This window comes from Rhinopithecus bieti, unplaced genomic scaffold, assembly GCF_001698545.2.
Source record: "Rhinopithecus bieti isolate Rb0 unplaced genomic scaffold, ASM169854v2 scaffold_20891, whole genome shotgun sequence".
Lineage (NCBI taxonomy): Eukaryota > Metazoa > Chordata > Mammalia > Primates > Cercopithecidae > Rhinopithecus > Rhinopithecus bieti.
This window is the reverse complement of record NW_016810137.1, coordinates 436,498-464,425: the sequence shown is the minus strand read 5'-3', so window position 1 is coordinate 464,425 and position 27,928 is coordinate 436,498. Positions and strand designations below refer to the sequence as shown.

General features: G+C 44.2%; 1 protein-coding gene across 11 annotated transcripts in view; it reads left to right on the top strand.

Annotated features, from left to right (window-relative positions):
• The window catches only part of SCUBE2 (signal peptide, CUB domain and EGF like domain containing 2), a 74,176-nt gene extending 58,737 nt beyond the window's left edge, over positions 1-15,439 (top strand). For 10 of the 11 annotated variants that reach the window (XM_017891428.1, XM_017891430.1, XM_017891426.1 and 7 more), the window contains 7 exons: positions 804-974; positions 3,672-3,839; positions 4,541-4,702; positions 7,037-7,234; positions 8,752-8,904; positions 12,980-13,059; positions 13,737-15,439. In XM_017891428.1, the coding sequence (XP_017746917.1) occupies positions 804-974; positions 3,672-3,839; positions 4,541-4,702; positions 7,037-7,234; positions 8,752-8,904; positions 12,980-13,059; positions 13,737-13,889 (1,085 nt within the window). In that variant the 3' untranslated portion in view covers positions 13,890-15,439. The remainder of the gene's footprint in view (positions 1-803; positions 975-3,671; positions 3,840-4,540; positions 4,703-7,036; positions 7,235-8,751; positions 8,905-12,979; positions 13,060-13,736) is intronic. The other variant, XR_001889062.1, reaches the window with a different exon arrangement.
• Positions 15,440-27,928: the final 12,489 nt, after the last annotated feature.

The following is a 27,928-nucleotide window of genomic DNA, read 5'->3' as shown; positions in this document are numbered from 1 at the left end:
GCTTCTGGTCATCTTCCTCTCCTTTCTTTTCTTTTTTCTTTTTTAGAGAAGGGGTCTCATTCTCACTATGTTGCCAAGGCTGGACTCAAATTCCTAGGCTCAGGAGATTCCATCTTAGCCTCCCCAGTAGCTAGGACCACAGGCACAAACCACCATACCTGGCTCCTGTCCTTTCAATGATTCCTTTACCTGTGAGAATAAAATCCAAATGCCTGGCACTCAAGAACTTTTGAAGTCTGTTCCCAACCTTTTCTTTCCTCTCCTCCTGATTTAATGCATGAACTTTTAGAACCTGCCCCCTTTCCCACCTGCGAAGATCCTATTCATCCTTCAAGGCCTGACACAAATGTGATCTCCTCTAGGACACCTTTCAGGATGCCACCAAGCAGAATTAATAACACTCTGTTCTTCCAGAACTAGACCTATGTTCAGTGAATGATTTTCACCTTTATAATTGTGCCAACAGCCCTGTGAAGTAGGGAGATCCAGGATTTTTTAAAATCTCTCTTCAACCATCAAGTGCTTGTGCTACAAAAATAATTAGAACCCCTGTGATCCCTGTTCTCAAGGAGCTCATAGTCTGGGGAGAGACAGACCTGCAAACCCCTCTTACAGGGCAATAAGTATCATGCTGTGCAGAGGTGTGCAGAGAGAACTGAGGCTGGGCACACTGTGTATTCAGTGAGTTTGCATGCGGTGGGCGGTGTGGTCAGTGCCGTCTATTTGCCTTCATCTCTAGAACTCACATCATCCTTCCTTGGCCTTTGTGTTCACACTGACCAGATTGTTTCCCTTTTGGCTAGTCAGTTGCAGGGCTGGGACCTATTATGATGGAGCACAAGAACGCTGCATTTTATGTCCAAACGGAACCTTCCAAAATGAGGAAGGACAAATTACTTGTGAACCATGCCCAAGACCAGGAAATTCTTGGGCCCTGAAGACCCCAGAAGCTTGGAATATGTCTGAATGTGGAGGTAAGGATGTTGTCTGTTCCTTCCTACTCCTCCCATCTCTGATGTCATTGTTTAGACAGAAGGCATCTCAAGGACTCCAGACAATGCACACTCACCTGGGGCTTCCTACAAGTAGGGACCATGCTGGCTCGATTCATCTTTGGCTCACCAGTGCCTAGGTCAGTGCCTGATCCATGCTGGGCAGATACTCATTCGAGCAAATAAATGAAGATGGGGTAGAATACACTAGCAGAAGAGTGTAAGTGTTGCAACTGCGTGCTTTATTCACTGGAAATATATACACCTGAAACCTGAGTGATTTCCCTATCTATAGGTACTGTTTTGAAAGTGTTAAAATGAAGAGAGGCGGTCTGGGTTTTTCTCTAGCTTTGGTCTCAAATTCATAGCTTTTTTATTTAAAACAAATATATCCATTTATTTTGTTAAAACTGGGACCTCCTCTGTGAAGAGCTTTTAATTATCTCTTACAAAATGTTAACTTTGAAGTCAATCTCAAGCTCTGTGGGCTTTCCTATTTATTTTATTATTAAATGTCTTCCTTTTATTAAATGGGAGAAGGGCTGGCTGTATTGACACTCTTTGGGCTCCAGTGGCAAGTGTGATCTGAGTGGTGATTTGTATCTGATGGCCACGACAGAGTGAAGACCCCCTGTGCTGCTCCCACAGCTGTCCTTGGAGTGACTCCCAGCCTCAGCTTTATTTCCCACCTAAATAACTCCAGACTCAACTGCAAGGTTGTTTCTGGCTTAAAAATCAAATCTTCATATTGACTGTGTGACTCCTATCATATATTTGGCCTGTTATAAAACTCCAAAACTAACTGCAAGGTTGATAAGGGGGTACATTTCAGCATGTACTTACCCTTTTATGTGACATTATTATTATTATTATATTTTCTTGAGATAGAGTTTCTGTCACCAAGGCTGGAGTGCTGTGGTGCGATCTCGGCCCACCGCAACCTCCACCTCCCGGGTTCAAGTGATTCTCGTGCCTCAGTCTCCCAAGAAGCTGGGATTACAGGTGCATGCAACCATGCCCTGCTAATTTTTGTATTTTCAGCAGAGACGGGGTTTTGCCATGTGGGCCAGGCTGGTCTCAAACTCCTGACCTCAGGTGATCCACCCGCCTCGGCCTCCCAAAGTGTTGGGATTACAGGCGTGAGCCACTGCACCCAGCCTATGTGACCTTATTAAGAAAAATTTAGGCTAGGCATGGTGGCTCATACCTGTAACCCTAGTACTTTGGGTTCAGGATCACTTGAGCTCAGGTGGCTAACCCTAACCCTAAAGACCAGCCTGGGCAACATAGTGAGACCTCATTTGTAGAAAAAATTAAAAAAAAAAAAATTAGCTGGGGGTGGTGGCACATGGTAATCACAGCTACTTAGGTGGCTGAGGTGCAGGGATAGTTATTAAGCCCAGGAGGTCAAGCTGCAGTAAGCTGTGATTGTGCCACTGCACTCCAGCTTAGGCAACAGAGATCCTGTCTCAAAAAAAAAAAAAAAAAAAACGACAGCAATAAGAATATTAGTAATAATGATTATTATAGCTAGAATGTATTGAATATTCACCTATGCCAGGCATTATGCTAAGTATATTATATGATTTATTCATAATTCATATAATCATTACAACTCCACGAGGCTAAAGTGACTCTTTTAAGGTCACACAGCCAAGTGGAGAATGTGGAATCAGAACCCAGGTCTGACACGCTCCAGGCTCCTCCCAAGGGTGTGTGCTCTTGAAATGCTATCATATCTATAACTTATGGGGGAAAATAAGACCACTATGATTAATAGAGGGGAGAAGATTAAGAATATAAGAGATAGCAGACTTTGATAGCATCTTGCCAATGACTAATTCCTGAGGCACAGGTGCTTTTAGAAATCCTTTTGTTTGTTTATGGTTGTGTTTCTTGTCCCAGGTGTAACATGTGTAAGATCTAACTTAGTAAATATTATTGTTAAAACAGGGAAGACTCTTTGGGTCACTTTTTTTTTTTTTTTTTGAGACAAGGTTGTGCTGGATCACCCAGGCTGGGGTGCCGTGGAGCAAATATGGCTCAATGCAGCCTGGAACTCCTGGGCTCAAGTGATCCTCCTGACTCAGTCCCAGAGTAGATGGGACTACAGACATGTGCCTCTATGTCTGGCTAATTTTTAAATGTTTTGTACAGAGGGGATTTCGCCATGTTGCCTAGGCTGGTCTTGAGCTCCTAGGCTCAAGTGATTCTCCTGCCTCAGCCTCCCGAAGTGTTGAGATTACAGGCATGAGCCGTCAAGCCCAGTCCGGATCACTCTTTATATCACTAGGATGTAATCAGCTAGGTAAAGGGGTACTTCTAGATCTAATTACCAAATTGGTTCCAGGGCAGAGAACTCTCTCTCCTGCCTTGCAGGGGATGCTTAGGCAGCGTGTAGACCTAAGCCTGAGAACTACTTTGGAAGCAGTTGACACTTGACTTACTGGTTTCCATCTTTGCACTGTGCTGTGTAGCCCTGTGTGTAAACAGCAGGCACTCATGTGCCATTGACTAAGGGTCAGAAGCACCGCAGCGTTGACTGTGTGCTCTCTGACTGAGGTGGGAACTGTGGTCAGCACGGGGTGACAGGTTGGACTGAAGTTGATCTCATCTGGAGAGCTGGGGGCAAGGGTCTGCCTGGGGGCCTTGCTAATGTAAGGCTATTGGTCCTTCCAGGTCTGTGTCAACCTGGCGAATATTCTGCAGATGGCTTTGCACCTTGCCAGCTCTGTGCCCTAGGCACGTTCCAGCCTGAAGCTGGCCGAACTTCCTGCTTCCCCTGTGGAGGAGGCCTTCCCACCAAACATCAGGGAGCTACTTCTTTTCAGGACTGTGAAACCAGAGGTGAGCACTTGGTAGCTTGCCTTTTTCTAGGACTGGATTTCCCTTCTAAGTATCATGGGAGTCTGGTGAGGCTCCAATCAAGCCCAGACTGATGCAGTGCCCCAGTGGCTGGGGGTCCCAGCTCCACTTGCCCCTGCAGGATGTGCAGGGGGCACAGGAACTCACTGAACAAGCTGTCCTCCAGCCACCTTAGCCCCTTTGGACAGGCTGACAAGGGATGATCAGGCACTGATGAGCTAGTTGGTACAAAGGTTCCCCTGGTTCCTTCCTCTAGCCCTCCTCCATCTCAGTGCCCTGACCTAGAGCATCCCCCCAGTATCCCTTCTCCAGAACCCCACTCCAACTGCCTTTTCTCAGGGAGCCCAACTCTAAACCCAACTCAGTTCTGCAACCGCCTGCCCCCATACTCACAGATGTGTTCTGCATGAAGACTGGAGTTGTGATCATTGATCACTGATGCCTGACTCTCCAGAAACTCTTTGGAGATACACACATATCTTGTCCCTCTGGATTTCTCTGTTTCATGAGCCCCATCCAAACTCCTATTTAGGGATTAAGTGTTGATTAGCCCCAGATTGGTAGGAAAGCCCTACTTCATTTGCACATAAACATGTATTTCACAAACTTTAAAATCTTTGTGCTGCATTTGATTAAAATAATCTTTCCTTTTTTCATTCTTTTCACCCTCCCTTGCCCCACAGTTCAATGTTCACCTGGACATTTCTACAACACCACTACTCACCGATGTATTCGTTGCCCAGCAGGAACATTCCAGCCTGAATTTGGAAAAGATAATTGTGTTTCTTGCCCAGGAAATACTACGACTGACTTTGATGGCTCCACAAACATAACCCAGTGTAAAAGTAGGTCTCTCTCTCTAAGGCTTTTCACAGTTCTGGCTAAGAAGATATGTGTCTGGGTCCAACTCAGAGCAGGGGGCATGGGGCAGAGGTCCCAGGTTCACTCAGAACCACATAGATGTTATGAGCCCAGCTCACAGCCATGCAGACCAGCGTGGAGAGAGAGCAGGGCCTGACTGTGCAGAGCGACTCATCTTTATTGATCCTGGCTACTTTCTCAGGCACACGTACAAGCTGTACTTACCTTAATTTCCTCCCTGGAGCATAATTTCAGTCCACCCTTGCTCAGCATGCATTGCCTGAGGACCTGTTATGTGCCCAGCATTCTGCCAGGACTTGGTTGATATCAAGCAGAATAAATCAGCATCGCTGACCCTGCAGGGAGCTCAGGCAGTGAGACTGCAGAGGAAGGAGCAATTGACTCTGTCTCGAGAGATAAGGAAAGGCTTCTGGAGGGTGTGAGAAGGTTTGATGGAGACGATGGGGAAAGAGCAGGAGAAAGAGCCTTATGTTTGAGAGAGCAGCTGGGGGAAGCACAGATGGAGGAAAGCAAAAGGCCTTTTGGGAGGAGACCCCTGGATCTCAGGCTAGAATGTGCTGAAGGGAGTCTCAGGCAGACCAGGAGGCAAAGCCTCAGATAGATGCTGAGGAGACCGGTTAGTGTTTTATAGGAAGGGGGAAGCAAATCATTTAAGGACTTGCTGTCTAGGCTTTTTTTTTTAAGCCATCATTTATAACCAAAATTACAACAAAAACTCTCCAGTAAAGGCCAAAAGTAAATCCCAGCTAATCTTTAAGACAGCAATCAGAGAAGCAAAGAGGCCCCCACTAAACCAGAGGAGCTTGGGACTGAGGGGGGCAGTAAATCATTTGAACTTTATGATTGAAAGGTCACCTGGTTTTCTATTGCAAGGAAGTCCTTTTAACAACATCTTTATAAGTGGCCTTCCATCTTGTCTCTTCTTGAATACCTGCTATGACAGGAAGCTCGCTACCTCATGCTATCCTAGCTTGTTGGTGGATTGGACTTTGGAAAGCTCACAGTGTTAGAACAAGATGAATGTTCCCTTGTCTTCCACCACCTGGCCCTTGGTTGGCCCCATGGGAGCCTTATGGCACAGTTCCTAGGGCAGCCCTTCAGGACTGAAGGCAATTCTCTGCCCCATGGCTCCCCCTTCCTCCTCTTTTCTTCCAAGAAGAAAAGCCTATTTGTTTTTTTTTCTAGTAATAATAAATCCCAGTTGTAACTAGAGATGGAAAAAGTAATCCCTTCAACATCTTCTCTTGCACAGATTTACCTGACAGTATAAATAATGAGCTCCTTGAGAGTAAAGACTGTGTCTTTCTCATTTCTGAGCTCTCAGAGCTTTGGGTGACATTTCTGGGATGAGTGGGATTAGATGAATGAAGATGCAGCTGGGTGCTGTGGGTGAGGGAGGGGTCTGTGCATGCATGTGCAGCCTCTGCCTTTGGTGCCAGACATAAGTATCCAGCATGCCCTGTACCTACTGATAGCTAATTAGAATTTTCTTCCTTCCTTAAACATAAAAAGTGGGTTGGGTACAGTGGCTCATGCCTGTAGTCCTAGCACTTTGGGAGGACAAGGCCGGGATAGCTTGAGCCTATGTGTTCAAGACCAGACTGGGCAACATAGACCTTGTCTCTACAAAAAAATGAAGAAAAAAAATTAGCCAGGCATGATGGTACCTGCATATGGTCCCAGCTTCTTGGGAGGCTTGAGCCCAGGAGGTCAGGGGCACAGTGAGCCATAATCGCACCACTGCACTCCAGCCTGGGCAACAGAGAGAGACCTCATCTCAAAAATAATATTTTTTTTAAAAAATTAGAGATGAATAAAAAATAAGATGTGGTCTTAACCAGAGAGAAAAGTGAAAAATGTATGTCTGTCTTCATCAAAGTTCTCTGAAAAAGGGGTCAGATAGTCTCTACAGAGCAATGAGCTCTGTTCCCCCTAGTTTGAGAGACCTAGAAGTTCTGTCTCATGGGTTCCTCTGACACTTGGACTTGGTAAATACAATACTGAAAGCTAAATTTATCCTTTTGTTCACAAACACCTGCCCTGACCGTGAACGCTTTCAGGCTAACGAGAAAACGGTGCCTCGGGAACTCAGAGGGGTAGACTCCTTGTGGGGAGTTTAATGGTTTGGCTCCCACAGCGGGCCCTGAGTGTTATAGGACAGACTCATTCCCAGATGGTGTCATTTTCATGCCCCATTCCTGGGTGGCAACAGGGATGCTGCAGGGCTCAGCAAGCTAGCGGTGGTCAGGACAGAGACGACAGTGTCGTGCCATAATTCAGGGCATCTCCTTTTCCAGACAGAAGATGTGGAGGGGAGCTGGGAGATTTCACTGGATACATTGAATCTCCAAACTACCCAGGCAATTACCCAGCCAACACCGAGTGTACGTGGACCATCAACCCACCCCCCAAGCGCCGCATCCTGATCGTGGTTCCTGAGATCTTCCTGCCCATAGAGGACGACTGTGGAGACTATCTGGTGATGCGGAAAACCTGTGCGTCTCACTCCCTGCCTCCCTCCCTTTCTCAGGCTAGCTGGGAAGCCTGATGACCTGCTCCCCAGGCTTTCAATGTGAGGAGCAGGCCTAGAACGTCACCTCCATATTAGAGCAGAGGTGAACATGAGTTTATAGAGTCGGTGAGAAACAAAATTTAAATGAAAGCCACACACTGAAACGTCTTGCTGGACCCCAGAGGTAGTGACCCTGCAGGTCAGTCTTCCCCTCTGTGTTCAGTGGGGTGTTTTGGACCCTCTTCCACAAGGACCCAGAGAGCCAGTGAGGATCATGCAGTATTGGCCCCAGACAAGGCCTCATACTGAGTTGCAACTGATGGCTTGGGGACTGACCGAGCCTGGCCAGGTGGGGACCTGTCCTCCTATCCTGATTCATGGTCCAGTGTCCACAAAGGAAGACTGCTATCAACACGGCTTACGGGCAGTGTAATGAGGGGCTCTGCAGCCACACTGCGTGGATCTCTGTCCCAGTTCCACCTCTTATTAGTTCTATGATCTCGGACACACATTCTGAATCTTTCTGCACTTCAGTCTTCTCATCTGTTAAAAATGGGGTTAATAACAGTTGCTACCTTATAGGGTTATTATAAGGACTAAAGGAGTTCACAGTTGTGAAACACTTAGAGTAATAGGCCAGGCACAGTGGCTCACACCTGTAATCCCAGGCTGAGGGAGGAGGCCGAGGCAGGAGAATTGCTTGAGCCCAGGAGTTTGTGACCAGCCTAGGTGAGACCCTGTCTCTACAAAAAATTTTTTAAAAAATTAGCTGGGCATGATGGTGCATGCCTGTGGTCCCAGCTGCTCGGGAGGCTGAGGTGGGTGAATCGTTTAAGACCGGGAGGTGGAGGATGCAGTGAGCCGTGTTCATGCCACTGCACTCCAGCCTGGTTCACAGAGCCAGACCTTGTCTCAAAAAACAAACAAACAAAAAGAATGACGACGACACATGAAGCCACTATATCGTTTGCTCTCCTTATTACTGGTTAAAATGTCTGAAGTTAAGTATAGATTTAAATCCTTGTTTTACCACATACTGGCTATATGACCCTGGGCAAGTATGTAATCTCTCTATTAAAAAGGCAACAGTTGCACCAACTTTCTGTGGTTTTCAGAAGATTAAATGAGACAAAGCCCATAAATTGCCTAGCACACTGCCTGGTCTTAGGCAGCCAATGGTGGTGATGATGATTAGATGACAACAGGTCAGTTCTGGAATGGGAGGCCCTCACCCAGCTCCTACAGCGAATGGTACAGTCTGGGCTGCTGCTGCTTACCAAGCCCCAGGTCTTTCTGGCGTGGCCTCCCCTGGGGGTCCACAATTACCAGCTGAATCTACTCTGTTTCCAGGACCTTTGACTTATGCTAGCTCAGCTGGGCCTGAAGAGCTCTTGAGCATAATTTATTGTACGGTTTGAGTGTTTAGAAAGATGAGCATCTACTGTATGCAGAATCAGTGATGAGTCTTAAACCCCACCCCTCTCCAACTTCCCTTGGCAGCTTCATCCAATTCTGTGACAACATACGAAACCTGCCAGACCTACGAACGCCCCATTGCCTTCACCTCCAGGTCAAAGAAGCTGTGGATTCAGTTTAAATCCAATGAAGGGAACAGTGCTAGAGGGTTCCAGGTCCCATATGTGACGTATGATGGTAAGCACAGCCTGCAGCACATGGAAAGAGCCTCTCTGCTTTCAACAGAGCCAACTTCGGAGCCAGCTGGCAAACTGCTGACAAGCACACATGCTCAGAAAGGCAGGCAGGATGAGGGGAAAAGACATTGCTGACTCACAAGTGCCAAATTTTAACAGGCATTTGGGGACACTGACAACAGGAGGAAAAGATGTTTTAGAAAATATATTAAAAGTGAGCATAGCTTGGTAAGAACATGGGCACTGGAGTCAGATTGATCAGCCTGGCTATGATTTCTTCTGTGACTTTGTGTATGCTACCATCTCTAAGCCTCATGTTCTTAATGTGTGAATGAGGATAATCATTAGACTTATTTGAGAGTTCAATGAGAGTTCCTAAAGGACTTGAGGCAGTGCTTGGCACATAGTAATTGTTCAGTAAATATTAACTTCTTATGACTGTGGCTTTTATTAGGTAGAATCCTGAGGTGGGGAAGGACCTGAGTTCTGGTCCTGGCTTTTTCACTGACTCACTGTGGGATCTTGGGCAAGTCAGATGACTTCTGGTTTCATTTTCTTCATGTTAGATGAAGAGGTGGCCCATCTGAGCCCTGGGGCTCTACCTAACTCTGAGACTTGGTTGGCAAACATGGACTAAGAGCATAAAATGAACTGGACCTTTGTCCTGGAGGACCACACAGTCCTGTGGGAGGGGAATCATCTGTTTCTTCATGAGCTTATTTGTTCATCTAGCCAACAAATAGTTAATGAGCATCTACTATGTCAGGTATTGGGCTAAGTGCTGGAAACAACATGGTTAGTGACAGAAACACAAAGGTTAGTGACAGAAACACTATATATATAGTTATAGATGCTATAGCAGCACAAAGCCCTAGGTGAGCATGGAAGCAGCAGCAGCAGCTAATTTTACATAAGCTTTTAGAAGGAATAGAGCAAAGTCTTGAGAGATGTGGGTTTTGAAAGAACATATACATTTTGAGCATCAATGGAGGAGAAGAACATTCAGAAAGAGGGAAGGACATAAGTCAAAGGATGAAGTACCTGGTGTACGTGTGGACCGACGAATGGTCTTATTTGGTCAGTGGGTAGGGTGTGTGGGGCTTGGCAGTGAGAGAGGAGACTAGAAGGGAATGGGGTTTGGCTGTGAAGAGCCTTCAGGGCCAAGCTCTGGAGGACAGACTTAATCTTAGAGGAAGCCACTGAAGGATTTTAGGATGGCAAGTGCCAAAATTGTTTGGGAAGACAATATTCTATGGCTTTCCCAAAAAGTAACAAAAGCAAGGATCATCATCTTTGTCCTACAGTTGCCTGAAATAATGTCAAACACCCAAGACAAGGAGTTTTAGTATCTGACTCTTGGTGTAGACATAAATGCCTCCCACAAGGCTCTGCTGAGAGAGACAGAGAGCCTCATCTACCCCAAAGCAGCCAACTGGCAACCTCTCCTATCTGGAATCAGGAAGAAAGCAAAAAGACACTGAGACTCCAAAATAAATATGGCTGTTCTCAACTCTGCCTTTGTGACACATTAAAATGTCTTTTTTTTTTTTTTAATTAAAAAAAGAGTTGTAGCTCCAACTGGGGAAAATTACACATAATGCAGTGTATGCCCACAAGAGTGTGTCTTGCATGTGTCACAGTAGAGAATAGTTGGAAACTGCTATTTTCCCCACAGAGAAGCCCCCGAGGCCTTCACTCAGAGTGTTTCTTTCGAACATGTATTTCCAAAAAATTTGATATCTTCTTTTCAAACCCAGAAGAATAGAAATCACATTTAGAAGGTGTACATGAGGCTGCTATAGACGAGCCCTCTGAGAGCTGGAGAACGGTGAGAACTGTAGCCAGGGCTAACACGCATTGAGCATTGCTGACTGCCAGGTACATGCTGAAGTACCTTTTACATGGTGCTTTCCTCACAATCACTCCATAAAGTAGACATGATTATTTCCTGATTTTATAGATGGGGCCACTCAGGCTTAGAGATTTAAGGAACTGACCTAAGGTCCCAGCATGGCAAGGTTGCAAAGCAGGGTTTGAACCAGGACTTTGGGACTCCAGAGCCTGGATTCTTTTTTTTTTTTTTTTTTTTTTTTGAGACGGAGTCTCACTCTGTTTCCGGGGCTGGAGTGCAGTGGCCGGATCTCAGCTCACTGCAAGCTCCGCCTCCCGGGTTTACGCCATTCTCCTGCCTCAGCCTCCAGAGTAGCTGAGACTACAGGAGCCCGCCACTTCGCCCGGCTAGTTTTTTGCATTTTTTAGTAGAGACGGGGTTTCACCGTGTTAGCCAGGATGGTCTGGATCTCCTGACCTCGTGATCCGCCCGTCTCAGCCTCCCAAAGTGCTGGGATTACAGGCTTGAGCCACCGCGCCCAGCCTGAGCCTGGATTCTTAAATGTAACTTTGCTGCCTTTCTAATGAGTTGGAGCAAGTAAGGAAACACAGTTCTTAAAAGCAGAAGAAATATATTTTTTAAACAATAGCAGTCTGGAAGCATTTGGTGGAGTGGCAAACAGCTCTCTAGTTTCCTATTACACCAGAATGCAGCACAGCAACTGACATTCTTAATGGTAAGTCCCATCATCAAAAAGAGGAGAGACACTGCCGCAGAGGAATTCAAGATGAAAGAAAATGTATTCTCATGTTTTATATTCACTAAAAAAAAGAAGAAAGACACCACACTAAGAGAGTACCAATGCTATTGTAAACATATCAAATTAGTAATTGTAACTATTATACCATTACTTTCCATTTACCATCCCTTAACTGAGAGAAACTTTTCAAGAGTTCCTCTCACACAATTTCAATGATTTTCTTATACTGTGTTTGGCTTTGTCGCACACGATATGCATACAAAGAGGCATTTTTTCTGTATCTGGAATTTGGAAAAGATTGTGCTTTGCATATGCTTGATTTGAATGATGACTATAGGAAATAAGCTAGACTTCAAAGGGGGAAGATTGGCATTTGGAGAAGTACAGCGTGCACTGCATTTAATGTGTACATCAGGACAAAAAGCATTAATGAGAGCGCACACATAGTTTTCTTCCTCCCCAACCAGCCAAATTCTCCACCCTCCAGCCCCATTCAAATAAAGGAGAGAAGAGTCTTTCTTGGTGGATAAGAAGCTTGATTGTTTTACATAATACAAGGATACAGAAAAAGTGGGAGGCGGGGAGGTGGAGAGGGAAAGGAGAGCCTGATGAGCTCAATAGGAAGTGAGCATAGACACAGAAGAGAAGACCAAGGACTAAGCCCTGGGACCCTCCTTTGGTAAAAGGTCAGAGAGAAGAAGAAAAGCAAAGAAGCCTCAGAGAAGTAACGGATAAGGTAGGAGGAAAACCAAAGAGCATGGTGTCCTGGAAGCTCAGTGAAGGACTGGATCAAGGAGGAGGAGTGACCAGCCAGGTCAAAAGCTACTGATGCATCAAGGAGGATGAAGACCAAGAACTGGCCATTGGGATTTAGCAACATGGAGGTCATTGCTGGTCTCACCAAGCAGTTTTGGAGGAGTAATGGGGGCCAAAGCTGATTGGACTGGGTTTAAAAGAGAAAGAAAGGGAAAGGATCAGAGACAGTGGGTGCTGACAATGTTTTAAAGGACTTTTGCTGCAAAAGGGAGCAGATAAGTGAGATGGAAGCTGAAGGGAGAAATGAGGTCAAGGGAGGGATTTTTAAAGTCAGAGACATACAGCATTTTTGTATGCTGGTGGGTGGGGGAGATCAATAGAGAGAAAAATGTATAATGTAGGAAAGGAAGAGCAGAATTACTAGAACAATACTGTTGATGTGGGGAGAGAAGATGGACCTGGCATGCTAAGTGGAGGGATGAGCCTGGACTGGATGCACAGAGGCTCATCTGAGGGAAGAGGGGACGGGGAAGATGGGTGCAGGTGCCGGTATGTGAAGAGAGGTGGTGGAGTCTGTGGAAGTTCTCTTCTGACTGTCTTCTCAGTAGCAGAATGGTAAGTGATAGCAGCCACAGAAGGGGCATTTCTCAGAACCTTATCAAAAAGTGAAAGAGCAAGTTTGGAAGTAACAAATCATAAGAATGCAAAACATGTTCTTTATTCCAACAGAGGACTACCAGGAACTCATTGAAGACATAGTTCGAGATGGCAGGCTCTATGCATCTGAGAACCATCAGGAAATACTTAAGGTGAGTGCATGGCTCAGGTGGACATGGCAGTTATCCACAGAGCTTCCCAAGTACTGTTGGAGAAGGCTTCTCTTCCTGCTGCGTGTTGCCACCTTTCAGACACGGAGCCTGTCCTGGGCCAAGGTCAGTTTTATGCCTTCACCAGACTTAATTTTTTAAAAAATCAGGTTGCTGTCTTTAGTGTTGTCAAGTGAAGTTGTATTTTTTAATTTGGAAACTTGTGGAGGGGCAGGGAGAAATCTGCTTATAAATCCAAACCAGCAGCTAATAATGTTTTTCTATTAATTACAGATAGTTGAGGATCCTTCGCTCCTTATGTATACTTCAAGCCTAAAATTCACCAAAGTTTAAATACTTACAAATAATTAGCAATAAACACTTGTGGTATCACTAATCCTACAAATTCTCCCAAATCCCAGTGTTGCATTCATCTGGTTGGGAAAAAGAAAACAGGTTTTTTACATATTAAAGTTTTATTTATAAAAGTAATTCATACTTCTTAAAACTAATTAGGAAAAAAAAAAACTGGAAAGAAGATAAAATCAGAGGAAACAATTTTTCAAGTGTTTTTCAGCTAAGCAAGCTACGGCCTAATACTAGGTCATCACAGTTCCATGGGCAAAATGTCAGCATATTTAATTATTTTGGCCCAGTAACAAAAATTCTGTTCTTTTTAGGATAAGAAACTTATCAAGGCTCTGTTTGATGTCCTGGCTCATCCCCAGAACTATTTCAAGTACACAGCCCAGGAGTCCCGAGAGATGTTTCCAAGATCTTTCATCCGATTGCTACGTTCCAAAGTGTCCAGGTTTTTGAGGCCTTACAAATGACTCCACCCACATGCCACTCAGTACAAATGTTCTGCTATAGGGTTGGTGGGACAGAGCTATCTTCCTTCTGCATGTCAGCACAGTCGGATATTGCTGCCTCCAGTATCAGTGACTCATTAGAGTTCAATTTTTATAGATAATACAGATATTTTGGTAAATTGAACTTGGTTTTTCTTTCCCAGCATCGTGGATGTAGACTGAGAATGGCTTTGAGTGGCATCAGCTTCTCACTGCTGTGGGCAGATGTCTTGGATACATCAAGGGCTGGCTGAGCTGGACTTTGGTCAGCCTAGGTGAGACTCACCTGTCCTTCTGGGGTCTCACTCCTCCTCAAGGAGTTTGTAGTGGAAAGGAGGCCACAGAATAGGCTGCTTATTCTGAAACTTCAGCTTCCTCTAGCCCAGTGCTCTCTAAGGGAGCCCTCTGCACTCATGTGCAGGCTCTGATCAGGCAGAACAGGCAAGAGGGGAGGGAAGGAGACCCCTGCAGGCTCCCTTCACCCACCTTGAGACCTGGGAGGACTCGGTTTCTCCACAGCCTTCTCCAGCCTGTGTGATACAAGTTTGATCCCAGGAGCTTGAGTTCTAAGCAGTGATCATGAAAAAAAAAAAAAATACTTAAAGCAGAAAGAATTAGAAATAAAAACTAAGCACTTCTGGAGACATAATAATGTAAATTTATTGCCAGCCCTCCTCGTTGCCAGCTTCTACCCTGCAGCAAACACACAGTGCCGACTCTCGCACCTTCGTCTGTGCCCTCGGACACTCTGCTGGCCATTGCCTGAGAGATTGGGGAGTTCAGGTGAAATGTAATTTCCTCAGTGGATGAGAATCATCAATTATCATGAAAAGGAGATTTCACCAACCCTGAGTCAGTATTGCCAAGGGTTCTACTCCCCAAGTGGGCTTCCCATCACAAGGGATCTGAGGTCCAGGTGGGTGTGGTGAGGCCCAGCCTGTCATGTACACCTTCCTTCCCCCACTCTCAAATGTGAGAGATGGACTCTGCTCCATGGACATGAGCAGCCCCTTGAAGGGTGGTCTCATTCTCTAACAGTAACAGCACTGCCGGAAACACACTCTAAATGCCACACGATCATGTCACTTTGGGTCAGCCCAGCAGGGCTTCACTGTCATTTCTTGAACTTGAATTTTCAGTGTTATTGAATCTTTAAACATTTAAATCCCCAAGCAAAAATCTCATTACAGTGAATAAAAAAGAATCCAATCAAACAAGCCACCATTTCCGTAATGGATGGACTACCTACAACTAGAGTGTTTTGTTATTTCAATAACAATCCTATGCACAGCCAGTTCTCTATACCAAAGTGCTAAAAAAAAGTTTAACAAGCATTTTTGAAGAAAACAAAGACAACTTCATTATGGTTAAACTTGCTTTTCATCTCAGTGTTGCTTTTTTAACCTGTTAATAACATTGATTCTTTAAAAGTCCTAATCAAACTTCTTTATTTGGATGGGCCCTAAATATTCACTTTCAGATTTCTCTTCAAAAGTTTGAACATCATCATTTAAAAAATTGCATTAAAACAAGCACTTGGACTTTGTTATGCTGGAGCTTGGCCTATATTTCTGAGTCTAACCATAAGATGAAAATTCAAATATCACATAACCCGAGTTATTGACTGCACTGATGTGAAGGTGAGGTGAACTGAGCTGCACCATTCTGTCCAAGCATGTTAGCAACTTTGTGCTCATGACTGTGTGATCCTGTCTTGCTGATTTCACAAGAAGGCTAGGGATGGGAATACTCTGGGGGTTGGAAGGAGGCTACACAAACCCGGTCACTATGGTCCTCCATGGGGCAGCCCCATGCACCAGAGCTGTGTTCCTGGTACACGCACAAGCCACTGACGCCCAGGAGGTATAGAGAGGAGCTTCCTCTCTATACCCTCAACTACCTTAAGAGATGCTGTGATCCTGTTGGGGCTGGCTGTCTGGAGATACTATTTCTACCTGCTACATCAATATTTATCAAACTTCTGCCAGGCACTCTTCTAGGCCCTGGGGATGCAGTGATAAGACAGACAAGGTCCCTGCTCTCATGGAGCTTACATTTTAGAGGGAAGAGACAGACAAAGAACAGATACATCAACATGAAAAGTAGCAGCTAGTGTTCAGAGCTTTGTTGAAATTTAAAACAAGTTACTGTAACAGATGACTGTGTGGCTACTTTAGGATTGGGGATTATAGATGGCCTCTATGTGGAAATTACATTTCAACTGAAAACTAAATGGCAAGAAGAAACCAGCCTTGGGAAAATTAGGGGGAAGAGCTTTCCAGAGAGAGGAAAACCAAGTGCAAAGGCTGTCAGGTAGGAGCAAGCATTTGTGTATATCGTAGTCTAATGAGAAGGCAGGTCGTACAGATGAGGCCAGAGAACCAGACACGGCCAGATTACATTGGGCTTTGGAATCTAGAATGAGGGGTTTGAGTTATTTCTATATATGTTGCAAACTTTTGAATGGATTTCAGCAGAGGAGGAAGATAATCTGATTTATGTTTTAAAAAGGTAGCTCTGGCTACTGTGTGAATAGGAAGCAAGCACAGAGGCAGAGAGAGTTATTCACAGACTACTGCAACAGACCAAGCAGCCATCCAGTTGGCAGATGAAGGTATTGTCTGGATTAGGGTGTTGTAGTGGAGAGGAGAAAAGTAGAAGGAATCTGGACATGTTTTGGGGGATAGTCAACAGAATTTGCTGATGGGGATTGTATGGAAGGGCTGAGGGAAAGAAGGCAGTCAAAGATGACTCCTAGTTGCCTAAGAAACTGGTAGATGGAGAAGACTAGGAGGAGCAGGTTTGGGATATGCAGCAGTTTTAAAACATGTTTGCAAATTCTTTGAGGCTCCTTCCATGGACAGTTAGGGTCTATATTGCCACCCCTTGACTGTGGGCTCTATGACTGCTTGACCAATATTAACATGGCAGAAGTAATGCTTTACGAGTTTCCAGGCCCTGGGCTTAAGACACTAGCAGCTTCCACTTCCTCTCCTTAGGACACTCACACTCGGAACTCAGTCACCACGTCATGAGGAAGCAAGCCATAGCAGCCTGTGGAGAGGCAATGTGGAGAGGAACCACAGTCCTTGCACCCACTGGCCAGGCTGAACTCCCAGGCGACAGCCAGCAAAACCTGCCAGCTGCATGAGTAAGCCATCTTGGAAAGGGATTCTCCAGCTGCTCCAGCTGACACTTCATGGAACAGTCCTCACTGAACCATAGAAAACATTAGAGATTTGTGTGCAAAATTAGTGATTATTATTTTAAATGATAGGCTTTGAGGTGACTTCTTATACAGCAATACAACAGCGAAAAGGGGAGATGGTTAAGAGTTCTATTTTGGCCATTCTAGGTTCTAGGTGCCTATCATATGTCCAACTGGAGGGTTCAAATAGGCAAGTGGTTATACAAAGCCCCAGGAGAGGTCAGGGCTGGAACATAAGTTTTAATGTCACAGAGTAAAGGCATGAGACTTTACCCAGGTTAAGGTCACCTGGGAAACAAGGTGACTAGGTAGCTCTTAATTCTGGGATGTCCTGTGTGGACACAGGAACCGGGACTTTGAGGAGCTGCTTATTAAGTAAACAGGAAGAGGTCAGAGCTGAGCTTCCATCTTCACTCCAAGAGAGCTAGTTCTATGGGTGAACTCTGAATGGGCGTGGATCTGTACAGTCCTTCCTTCTAGCTGTAGATATTGTTCTTTAGCCATTTACTGAAGTGCTGCATCTATGGATTTAACCACATCTCCCTTGAATTTCCAATGTTAATAAAAATGTGTTTGCCTTTTCACACTAACAATTATCTTCACTTTGGAAAATTGCTTCCTCTGAATCATGCCCTGAGCTGTTAAGTGTGTCGTCTGTAGGTACTCACTGGATTTAGGTTTGCAGGTGATATTAAAATGTCATGTAGCAACTTGGGAAAGGCAGTGGCTGCACAGCACAGTGCAAGGATTTGCTTACCCTCTGGCAAATCTTTGCAGGAAGATGCACTGGAGCTGTTGCCTGCAGCCGACCACCACAGTTGGTGGGTCTATGTGCTGGAAAACCCAGGGGTCATTCCAGGCCCAGCTGTAATCTTCTCAGCCCTGAAAAGATGCCTCTTACTGTCAGCATCTCTGCTTCTTTTCACACAACAGGATATGTCTTGAGAGCCTTACCCAAGTCTACACTACTTCTAGCCAGCATTTGGGAGGCAAATGGACTAGCTGAGGCTGGAGTAAAGCAGTTCCTCATCAAGTTGAGGGAACTTGTTACATAGGGCCCTCTAGCTAGGCAAGCCATCAGCTGCCTATGATTTAAGGTCCCGGGAGAGGCCAGTAGGGGCCCATGCACAGAAACTTAGAGGCCTTGGTGAGGCTTCATTTCTGTGACCATCTTCCACTCCAGGGGCTTGTGAGCCCAGCTCAGAGGTGTCCTAATATTTGTAGTACCCTGCCTCCTTCTCCCTTCAGGCAGTCTCGATCAGCCTGCAGGGGACAATCCTCAGGGGCCTATTAACATAGCAAGGCTGCTCCTGTGATCCATGTCAGTGATACAGCCATGAAGATCTCACTACTCAGCAGGGAGCACTTTCCAGAGAACACAGTAGCATCAAAATAGATTTAGAAAATGAAACCACTCTAATATAGGCAGTTTGCCTTAGTTGAATAAAAGTGATACAAATTAAACCCACTTACCGCAGACAATGACAGTAACTCAGTAGTGCTTGGTTTTCAGAGTATCTCGTAAAGGGGGTGCAACTACAGACCTTAGTTACTAATGATTTCTTATTATGTATTTGGTCATTCATTCATTTATGCAACATATATTTATGGAGAGCCTATTAAGTGCCAGACATTGTAGGAGCCAGTGATACTGCAGGGAGCAAAAGAAGCTCCCTGCTCTTTTGGAATTTGGGTTCCAGTCTGGGGAGACAGACAATAAACAAATGAACATATACTGTAAAGTCAAGTAGTGATGAGTGTTATAAACAAGGAAGGGCTAAAGGACAAAGAATCAGATGGTGGGAGGGAGCTGCTGTCTTAGATAGGATGAGCTCTTCATTAGAGTCATGAATCCAGGCCCCTCCTAGAGCACTGGCTCCTCAAACCAAGCCTGGCAGCACTGGCCCTGGCAAGCTTCTTTATCCGCCCATCTAGACGTTGGCATTTCATGTCAAGCCAAGCTGACCAATGCTCCAAGTTGTGAACAAGCCATTTGGGCAGTTCCTCGAACAGGTGCCACCTAGTGGTTGCAATATGGAGTCGACCTGTGTTTCTGTCTCCCATCCCACTGCCTCAGACCTTACATGCCCATAATTCAAGACAAGATCTTACCCAAGGGGCTCTGGGGACTAGGGCTGTGGTTTGACGATTGATTGCATGTTGTTTGACACAGCCCTCGGAGTTTGTTTAGATATTTTCCTTTTTTCTCTGCTTGGCAGAGAAAAACTAGTGACCAAGTCCAAACTCATTGATCTAGGTCATTTCTAACTATCAACAACACTCTGAATCTCATATACACACACAGCATATTCATGCATTCACTGTTATGGTCTAGGCACCTGGGTAGGCTGGATATATAGTCCTGAGTCAGAAGGGAAAAGGAGTTGAAGGAATGATAAGGAAAAAATCTACTCCTCGATTATAATCTTGCATGTTTTACCACTGCCTTGGATTGTTCTCTGATCCTACACGGTATCCTAGGACTGAAGGATAATTTTGGGCCACAGTTTGAAGTTTTCTGTCTTTTCCCTACAAAACACAAAAAGTAGAAATACAAGCCTACCTCGAATTTGAGCTTTGGTGCTGGCTTTGCCTTATTACATGTGTTGCAGTTGAAAAAAAGTAATAGCTGCTAAGCAGGAACTGGATCCAATGCCCCAAAGAAGACAGAGCCCAGTAATGTCTGAAGCAGCATGCACAGCAGAAGAGCATGGAGGTACAGAGTGTGAGCTTGTGGTGAACCCTGGCCAAGCCTACTAAGTGCAGCCCTCTGCAGCCTTGTGGGTAACCCATCACGTGTAACCACAAATTGGTCATCAGCACACACTGTCAATGCAGTTGTGTGTGTGTGAGATGCCTGATCATGCTATAAAACTGTGGACAGTGTAGCACATTGGAACCCCAATGTTACTTCCAGGTGACTTGGCTTGCAGAAGGCAGCTTTTAGCAGCCACATCAGGTACCTAAACTGGAGTTTTGAGTAATGCAGGTGCCAAGTATAAGAGGCTTGATAGGGCCAGGCACGGTGGCTCATGCCTGTACTCCCAGCACTTTGGGAGGTCAAGGCGGGTGGATCATTTGAGGTCAGGAGTTCAAGACCAGCCTGGCCAGCATGGTGAAAACCCTGTCTCTACTAGAAATACAAAAATTAGCCGGACGGTAGTGGCACATGCCAGTAATCACAGCTACTCAGGAGGCTGAGGCAGGAGAATTGCTTGACCTGTGAAGTAGAGATTGCAGTGAGCCAAGATTGTGCCACTGCACTCCAGCCTGGGTGACAGAGTGAGATGCTGTCTCAAAAACAACAACAACAACAACAACAACAAAGAGGCTTGATAAACCATCACTAAGGCTCCCCATGAGGAACTGGGATGACTCAAGCAGCATCACTCACCCATACTCCCCCGGCACAGTATTCCTAATGTACTTCTCTGAAAACACATTCTCTACATTTATCACACTGATAGGTGCCTTCTCTAAGATTTATGATTCATAATGCTCATATTCTCCAAGACTCCCATTATGTCCTTTACGGTACCTGGATTTGTATCCCAGTTCTGCCACTTATTAGCTATATGACCTTGTGGAAGTTATTTAACTTCTCTGTGCCTCAGTTTCTTCATGTGATGATAGTACCTACCAGATACAGTTGTTTTGAGAATTACATGAGTTAATACCTGGAAAACTCTTGAAACATTGCCTGGCACGTAGTAAGGGCCCAATAAATGTTAACTGTCATCCTCATCTTCATCATTAACTTTCACTTCTTGAGACTTTAGAAGTTAAACCCAAGATACGTTCTTTAAAGGGGTTCATTCTCTGCTGGTTTTCCCCATTTCACTGAGATAGAATGTTCTTTAGTCACAGTTTTTCTAGTGGGGTGTGTCCTAGCAACAGAAGAGTTCAAGCTTGAAGTAGGAATGAAAGGCTATGACAGCTGATTTGGGTTCTCACACAAGGCCTTCCAAATATCCCTGTCCTCCTGAGCTGGAAAGGTAAAATGAGCTCTTCCCATCTCCTGAGCTTCTCTTAGGTCAGGGACAGCACAGACACAAGTACACATACACGGCGCAGCCTCTCAATCCTTCATCTTTTTCTGAGTTCCAATCCTCAGCCCCTGGTATGTGAGGATCACAGTACATCCCCCTGCTGAGCCCAGAATCACATGTTTTCCAGAACTGCCTATTTCTATTTGATGTTTCCAGCATGGCAACATCCAACTTCTGAGTCCAAGAAGGCAGTACTCAGGTCTCTAGGCAAGCAAGGTCAATGAAGACACTCACTGTAGCAGGGCGTGAATAATTTGCATGAAAACTGTGGTCAGTGGAACAAAGCCCCTTTCTGAGACATGAGGACACAGGCCCAGCCAAGGTGGGTCTGGCCACTGTGCAGCATGTGCCAGGGAGAGTACAGAACTCAAAGTGCAATGTGCTGATGGAGTGTAGACAGACTGAAAAGAGTGAATTTCATCTTTTTAAACATCATGAATGGGATAGGAAAAAAGCCAGTAATTATACAGCAGAGAAATCAGGCAATACCTTGACCAGATGATCGAAATTAGCACGTCCAATAAAGGACAGATGGATATCATGTGCCTGCAGATGTGATATTCTGAGAAGAACATACCATCACCTATACTGTACTTAGGCCAAAATGCATCACCTCAATCCCAATACAAGGAAAATGCAGACAAACACAAAATGAAGAATGCTCTGTTTTAAAAATGGAGGGAAGTTGAAAAACAACTTGCACACCAGTAAAATTTTAAAACTTGTGTGTTTCAAAGGACACTATTAAGAAATGAAAAGGTAGCCCATGGAATGGTAGAAAATGTTTGCAAATCATATATCTGACAAGAGACTAATGGCTACAATATATAAAGAGTTCTTACGAGTCAATAATAATGAGACAAATCACTCAATTAAAAATGGACAGAGGATTTTAATAGACATGTTTCCAAAGAAGACAAACAAATGACCAATAAGCACCTGAAAAGATGCTTAACATCATTAGTCATCAGGGAAACACAAATCAGAATCACAATGAGATACCATCTCAACCTCACTAGGATGGCTATAATAAAAAATACAGATGGTAAAAATTGTTGATGAGGATGTGAAGAAATTGGAACACTCATACACTGCTGGTGGAGATGCAGAATGGTGCAGCTGCTTTGGAGAGCAGTCTGTTAATTCCTCAAAGGTCACACGGGCTACCATGTGACCCAGCAATTCTACTACAGGAGATGAATAAAAGGCACAAAAAGATTTCTACATGAGATTTCATAGCAACATTAGTCATAATAGCTTAAAAGTGGAAACAGCTTACATATCTATCAACTAATGTACAGCTAGACAAAATGTGGTATAGCTGTACAATGGACTATTGTTTGGCCATAGTTAAATACTGATACATGCTACAGTACGGATGAACTTCGAAAACAGTGTGGTACGTGAAAGAAGCCAGCCACAAAAGACCATGCATTGTATGATTCCATTACACAAAATCTCCAGAATAGGCAAATTCATAGAGATAGAAAGTGGATTACAAGTTAGTTGTCTAGGGCTGGAGAAATTGGTAGGCAATGGGGAATGATTAATGGGTACAAAGTTTCTCCTGGGATGATGAAATGTTCTAGAAGTCATTGTGGCGATGGTTGCACAGCTCTCCGAATATATTTAAAATTATTGAATTGTACATATTAAGTACAATTGTATGAATTGGGTGAATTTTATGGTATGTGAATTATATCACACACAGAAACCAGTAACTAAAAGGGTTAACTGGTTTTTGTGTTAACCAGTTAACCCTTTTAATGACACTGACATTTTGAATTTTGACATTTTGAATGTCAAAAATGTCAGTGTCGTGGAGGACAAAGAAAGCTGTGGAAATGTTCCAGATTAAAGGAGGCTAAAGAGACATGACAACCAAATACAATATCTGCTCCTAGCCTGAATCCTGTACTGGAGGAATGTGTTATAAATGGTCAACTGACAAAAATTGGAACATGAATAGTAGCTTAGATAAAAGTATTGTATCGATGTAAATTTATCAAGTTTCTATTTGTATTGTGGTTACATAAGAGAAAATTCCTATTTTAGGAAATATACAATGAAGTATTAGTGGTAAAGGGTCACAATGTATATGTAATCTATCCTAAAATGGTTCAGAAAAAAGTGTGTGGTGTGTGTGTGTTTTGCAGGGAAGCAAATGAAATTTAACATTTTTATGAGTCAAAGGGAGTCATCAAGAAAGTGAAAAGGCAACTCACAGAATGGCAGAAAAACTTTGCAAATCATATCTGACAAGACACTTGTAGCTAGAATATATAAAGAACTCTCCATTTGTTTGTGTCCTCTCTTGTTTCCTTGAGCAGTGGTTGTAGTTCTCCTTGAAGAGGTCCTTGAAAAGGAAGAATTGATACCATGAAAATGGCCATACCTCCCAAAGTAATTTGTAGATTCAATGCTGTCTCCATCAAGCTACAATTGACTTTCTTCACAGAATTGGAAAAAACTACTTTAAATTTCATACAGAACCAAAAAAGACCCACATAGCCAAGACAATCATAAGCAAAAAGAACGAAGCTGGAGGCATCACGCTATATGACCTCAAACTATACTACAAGGCTACAGTAACAAAAACAGCACGGTACTGGTACCAAAACAGATATATAGAACAATGGAACAGAACAGAGGCCTCAGAAATAACACCACACATCTACAACCAGTTGATCTTTGACAAACCTGACAAAAACAAGCAATGGGGGAAGGATTCCCTATTTCATAAATGGTGTTGGGAAAACTAGCTAGCCATATGCAGGAGTCTGAAACTGGATCCCTTCCTTACACCTTATACAAAAATTAAGATGGATTGAAGACTTAAACATAAAACCTAAAACCATAAAAACTCCAGAAGAAAACCTAGGCAATACTATTCAAGACACAGGCATGGGCAAAGACTTCATGATTAAAACACCACAAGCAATGGCAACAAAAGCCAAAATTGACAATTGGAATCTAATTAAACTAAAGAGCTTCTGCACAGCAAAAGAAACTATCATGAGAGTGAACAGACAACCTAGAGAATGGGAGAAAATTTTTGCAATCTATCCATCTGACAAAGGGTTAATATCCAGAATCTACAAAGAACTTAAACAAATTTACAAGAAAAAAACAACCCCATCAAAAAGTGGGTGAAGAATAGGAACAGACACTTCTCAAAAGAAGACATTTACGCAGCCAACAAACATATGAAAAAAGCTCATCATCACTGGTCATTAGAGAAATGCAAATCAAAACCACCATGAGATACCATCTCATGCCAGTTAGAACGGCGATCATTAAAAAGTCAGGAAACAACAGATGCTGGAGAGGATGTGGAGAAATAGGAATGCTTTTACACTGTTGGTGGGAATGTAAATTAGCTCAACCATTGTGGAAGACAGTGTGGCAATTTCTCAAGGAATGAGAACTTGAAATACCATTTGATCCAGCAATCCCATTACTGGGTATATATCCAAAGGATTATAAATCATTCTATAAAGACACATACACACGTATGTTTATTGCGGCACTGTTCACAATAGCAAAGACTTGGAACCAACCCAAATGCTCATCAATGATAGACTGGATAAAGAAAATGGGGCACATACACACCATGGAATACTATGCAGCCATAAAAAAGGATGAGTTCATGTCCTTTGCAGGGACATGAATGAAGCTGGAAACCATCATTCTCAGCAAACTAACACAGGAACAGAAAACCAAACACTGCCTGTTCTCACTCATAAGTGGGAGTTGAACAGTGAGAACACATGGACACTGGAGTGGAAGCATCACACACAGGGGCCCATTGCAGGGTCGGGGGCTGAGGGAGGGATAGCATTAGGAGAAATGTGTAATGTAGACGATGGGTTGATGGGTGCAGCAAACCACCATGGCACATGTATACCTATGTAACAAATCTGCATGTTCTGTACATGTACCCCAGAACTTAAAATATTTTTTAAAAAAAAGAACTCTCACAATTCAATAATAAGAAAACAAATAACTCAGTTAAAAATGGGCAAAGGATTTGAATACACATGTTTCCGAGGAAGATAAACAAATGGCCAATAAGTACCTGAAAAACAAATGGAGTAAAATGTTAATAACAGGTAATCTGTGAAAAGGATATACAGGTGTTCTTTCTACTATTTTATGTTTGCAACTTTTGTAAGTTTCAAATTTTTTTTACAAATTAAAAGTTTGTAAATAATCCTGAATGACTTTTCCCTTTGGGCAGTGCAGAGCAGTGTGAAAACTGGTCAGAGGGAACACTATGAGCATGAGTGTGTGCACGTGTTTGTACACCTGGGAGTCTACACATGTTCCACAGAGCACTTCACCTCTCTGCTGCCACTGGCCCCCAGCCCCTGTGGCTTGCCCAGCATGCACACCATCACATCCGAGCAACATGCTTAGTTAACCAGGGGGAAGGAGGTAGAGCCCTCAGTACTCCTGAGGTAGACAGGTTACTCATCAGTGTGAGCCACTCTGCAGGCATTGTCCCCTCTGGCTGGGGCTGACATAAAGATATATGGAGCAGGTGGGTTAGGCCTATGCTTTGCTGTATTCTGAGAGACTTGCCATCTTCAGAGTTCTTGTTTCCATACTGAAGAGTTTCGTACTAGGTTCAGAAGGGCCACTCTTTTTCTGGGCTCTACCTATGTTGGAGAGGGCAAGGAAAGAGGAGGAACAGGACATATTTACTGAGAGCCCACTTTGTGCCTTTATATATTATTTCACTCAAATGAGACCGAACCCTGCAAGATGGGTAAACTGAGGCTCAGAGAGCTTCAGTAACTTGGCCAAGGTCCCACAGAAAGCAAAGGGTGGAGCCAGATTCAAAGCCAAGCCTAGACTCCCCACATCCCCACTTCCACCAGACACACTTCCTTCAGATACTGAGTTTTTCTTTCTTTCCATTGTTTCTCCTCTTTTGCTGTCTGAGTTGAGGTCAAAGCCTGTTCTCATCTCAGGAAATGAAACCAAATCATTGCTGACTGTAATGGATCCAAAAGACCCAGGCAACTTTGGAAAACACCAGCAGAGCTGCCATCAGCCCTGTTTCTTGAGGCCATGGTGATGTTGGCAATCACTCTGAAGGAAAAGGACAGAAATATCTCTTTGCTTTAACCTGCCAAAGCAGACACAATCTTCAGGGCTGGGTGCCAAGTCAGGGGTACCATGTGGCCAGAGATCCTGGCACATATCTGGATAACTGTTTGAAGAATCTTCCTGCCAAAGGGGGTTGGGGTAGTGGTGAGGACATCTAAGGAGGAAAGAATGGGGTAGTGCATGAAGAGGGTCCTAGGAGTGGCCATTCTAACTTCAGGGTATGGCCAAGGGCAATATGCATGGGTAGGGAGGGAATGGGGAGGAGAATTTCTTGGCAGTCTCCCCTTTATCCTGTTCTTCTCCTCTACTTTTCAGGCCTCCCAGCCTCACCACTCATCCTGGTTCTCATTCTTAAAGGCCTCTCTGTTAGCTGAAGACCCAAAAGAGGGTTGCTGGGAGAATAAGTTGTAAGCCTAGAGCCGCAAATAGCCATCAGACAAGAAGGGCCTGCCTATGGGACACAGCTCAGAGGAAAGCAGAGCTGAAACACAGTGATAATGCCATTTGAGTCTTTGGATCCAGCCATGCCTGAAGTCCTGCACTTTTAAATTAAGGGGACCACAAATCTACATTTTCACATAAGAAATTTTCAACTGGGTATCTGTCACTTATAAGAAGAATAACATGAATAGCATTCTAACTGAAACAGTACTGGATTTTCTAGTATGATTTTCAAGTACAGAGCTTCTATAACAGCCAAGGGAAGATGCAGAGAAGTTTAGGATAGAGCCATTGCACATGGAAAATCCAGAATCTGGAGACACTGAAGAGAGGAAGAGAGCTGGCCAGCCCCTGCCTCAGGAGGCCTTCACTCTAGGGATAGGGTATGATGCTCGAGTCTGGCTTCGTGTCTGAAGCTCTGTAGGGAAGCCTGGAGAAGGGATAGGCCAGCCCCAATCTGAGAGTTCTGCAACCTACAATTTTTCCTGAAGTTGTTCCAGGTAATGATGGTTGCTACCTTCTGCTGAGCCTATGCTACATGACCAATGTATTATACTATCATTTTATTTCTCACAGCAGCCCTGAGAAGTAGACATATTGGCACAATTTTCTAGATGAAGAACTGAAAGCTCACAATGGTGCAGTACTAACTGGTTACATAGCTAGTGAGCAGCAGAGCAGGGATTCAAATCTAGTGTATTAGACTCCAAAACCTGTGTTTTTAACAACCATATTGTATGTTACTTCCTCCAAGATGGGTCACTGAGGCAGGGGAGGTTGGTTGGCTATACGGAGGATTAATAATAATCTTTTCTGTTGGTACAGCCCTAGAGAGTTGACAAAGCGTAACTGTATATGCAATCTCACTACATCCGTTTTACAGATATGGAAACTGAGGCTCGGAGGTAGGAAGTGATTTACTCAAAGTCATTTGGGCAAACAGGATAAACCACCCAGAAATAACTCTCCTTAAATTAAGCAGGCAGTCTTGAGGACAGTGACGGTATCAGTCTGTCCAAGGAAGGTCTCAGACAGGTGAGGGGACCAACAGGTATTACAGCCACAGACCCAACTGCAGAACACAAATGCCACTACACCAAAGAGCTCTGAATTCACAAAAAGATTCCCAGTTCCAGCCAGGCCCCACTTATTTTTCAGCAACACCTGATATGGGTAAATTCCAGTTCAACTAAAGAGATTCAGCTTCC